The 2,500-nt window shown below is 38.8% G+C and overlaps 1 protein-coding gene across 1 annotated transcript in view; it reads right to left on the bottom strand.

Annotated features, from left to right (window-relative positions):
* The window catches only part of LOC137654534 (uncharacterized), a 96,971-nt gene that overhangs the window by 55,761 nt on the left and 38,710 nt on the right, over positions 1-2,500 (bottom strand). The window contains exon 2 of the mRNA XM_068388245.1: positions 2,020-2,168. Within this exon, the coding sequence (XP_068244346.1) occupies positions 2,020-2,077 (58 nt within the window). The 5' untranslated portion in view covers positions 2,078-2,168. The remainder of the gene's footprint in view (positions 1-2,019; positions 2,169-2,500) is intronic.

Here is a 2,500-nt window from a genome sequence, read left to right as displayed (position 1 = left end):
TTTTATAGTTACTGGAAATAAAAATGTAACGAGAAGCACTAATAACATGACTATTCATAATGGAAGCAAATACTTGAACGCACCAACAGAAGCAAAATGAAATTGAACAAGTCTTTCAGTAAAAGTAAATAAACATTGCCGAAATGCATGAAATTTATCAAAAATACAAAATGCATGGGTATCACATGCATGCATAGTAGCACATCCACAGACATGGAAAAGCTCAAACCTGGAATTTGTTGATAAACAAAATTACCATTTACCATCACACACCCGACCAAAAAATAAATATTTTTCGACGCCCCCCCTCCCCCTCTCCCCCCCCCCCCCTCTCTCTCTCTCTCTCTCTCTCTCTCTCTCTCTCTCTCTCTCTCTCTCTCTCTCTCTCTCTCTCTCTCTCTAGCATCACACACACCCGACCATATAATCCTAACACCAAAACCACAACACTATACCAATTCAGCATTTCTCATTATGTCTCTTTTCATATTTTCAACGACAGAAGGTTTCAAAGAAATCCAGCCCTACACCCAGCAACCCCTTCCACCATCTGAACTCCCTACCTATTGAGAGATGGAGAACACGTCAAACCTTCTTCACCCTTTCCACCATTCTCTTCAGGCGCCCCCCCCCCCCCCCCCCGTAACCCCTGTATACCTCACAAGCCGCTCCTCCTCTTTTTCATAAGAAGCCAAGCCATGTTGAAACCACGTCCTGCCGGGGTTGAGGTCGGCTTATTGTGGAAAACTTGTCTTGCATGAACTAGGGGGCTTGGGCGGAGTCTTCGGAAAGGTTGTTCAAAGAAACAGCTGAAAGAGAGGACACGACACGTTTCGGTGGAGAGAGAGAGAGAGAGAGAGAGAGAGAGAGAGAGAGAGAGAGAGAGAGAGAGAGAGAGAGAGAGAGATGGGTTTAGAACCCTCTTCCTTATTTTTAGATAAAATAATTTTCTCAATTATTTTCAAACTGAGCAATTGTTTCTAGCACTAATTTTATTATCTTTAATTTCCCGAGAAGAGAATATGACTATTTTCTATGGGGAGAAAATAATTTATGAGTTATAATCAGTTTTTACATAATGAAAATTATACGCACTAATAACTTACAACTTCAGATGCCAAAAATGCTGAACGTTCACCAAATATTTCAGCTCCTAAATTGAGGTTTTAAAGTTTTTGCTAGTTATTGGTCAAATACGAAATTTCGAAACATTTGGGGAAATATGTGACAAGATTCATCAACAATGGTATCGCCGTAGTATTGGTATCACCAACTTAAAGTTACATCGTATCTGCCACCGACGATGAAATGAACCTATACTGCACTGGAAAGGATACAACAGGATTGTCACCGACATGAAGTAAATCAACATTGTCACCAATTTGAGGATATACCACAGTCATCAAAATGATGAAGCTTAAAAAGGAATTTCTGATATACTGTGTACTTCTGTTGGCGTCTGAAACCCTACTGATCATCCTTTATTTTCCCAACTTCGAGTTTATCTTTTTCTCAACGGAAGCCCCCACAGCGAAATTATGCGTAGATAAAAGAAAGTAATTCAAACTTCAGGACTTTGAGTCTTCAAATGCTTACGATAGTTTAATAGTGCTTCTCTAAAGTAGAAACAATCACCATCACAAATAAGGACACTTCTCTTTATAATTTTCAGTAGTAAATGATATCAAGAACACACAGTTTTCTCAACAAAAACAAGTACCACTGCAAATGACAAATGAATGATTGATTGAAGTTTTCTGGCATCCTGACGTCGAAGGTCATTGACGCTCCAAATGGCAAGAAAAAAAAAGCTTAGATGGCAAAAGCTTTTGTATTAATTGAATTCATTAGTTTATATCAAAATCCAGAGAAAAACAATAGACCATTAACATAAATAAGCAATAACTGCAATATTGTGACTAATACGAATAAAAATGACTCCTAAAGGTAAAGCCTTGCCCCTTTTCAGAGTTTCTGTTAAAACAGTTTAAAATAACATAAAGGCACAACAACACTCACTTCTGCTGATGGCATCCAGGTGGTTGGGAGGCCATAAGATGTTCCTCATCTCGGCCATCCATCTCTGCGTCTCCGTCTCGCTCTGTCCACTCAGATAAAGAAGGGCCTCTCCCCGTCGTCCACATACTTCGAAGGCGTAGGGATGAGACCTGTAGACAAAAAAAAAATGTAGTCGGTGAGTATCCACTGCGTCGTAAAAATAAAAACCTAGACGATGTGAAAAAGATGCATAGAATAACATACTCAATGAAGCGTTCGGATATCGTCCCTTCTGCACGCAGGTTACATAGCTGATAATACAATACCTGTGATACATTAACAAATGGTACTAAATTGTGCGAGAATAAATTTTCCCTCAAAAAATTCATACGCATTTCTCTACTAATAGGCCTATGAGTGCATATTCAAAATAAAATAAAAACATTGGAAAATGTTTTCACGTGAAAAGGAGAGTAATATTCAAAAGTGAAAGCAAAGACAA

The sequence above is a fragment of the Palaemon carinicauda genome, chromosome 15 (assembly GCF_036898095.1).
Source record: "Palaemon carinicauda isolate YSFRI2023 chromosome 15, ASM3689809v2, whole genome shotgun sequence".
In the NCBI taxonomy this organism is placed as follows: domain Eukaryota; kingdom Metazoa; phylum Arthropoda; class Malacostraca; order Decapoda; family Palaemonidae; genus Palaemon; species Palaemon carinicauda.
Note: the sequence above shows the minus strand (reverse complement) of the source record. Positions and strands in the feature narration are given on the sequence as shown.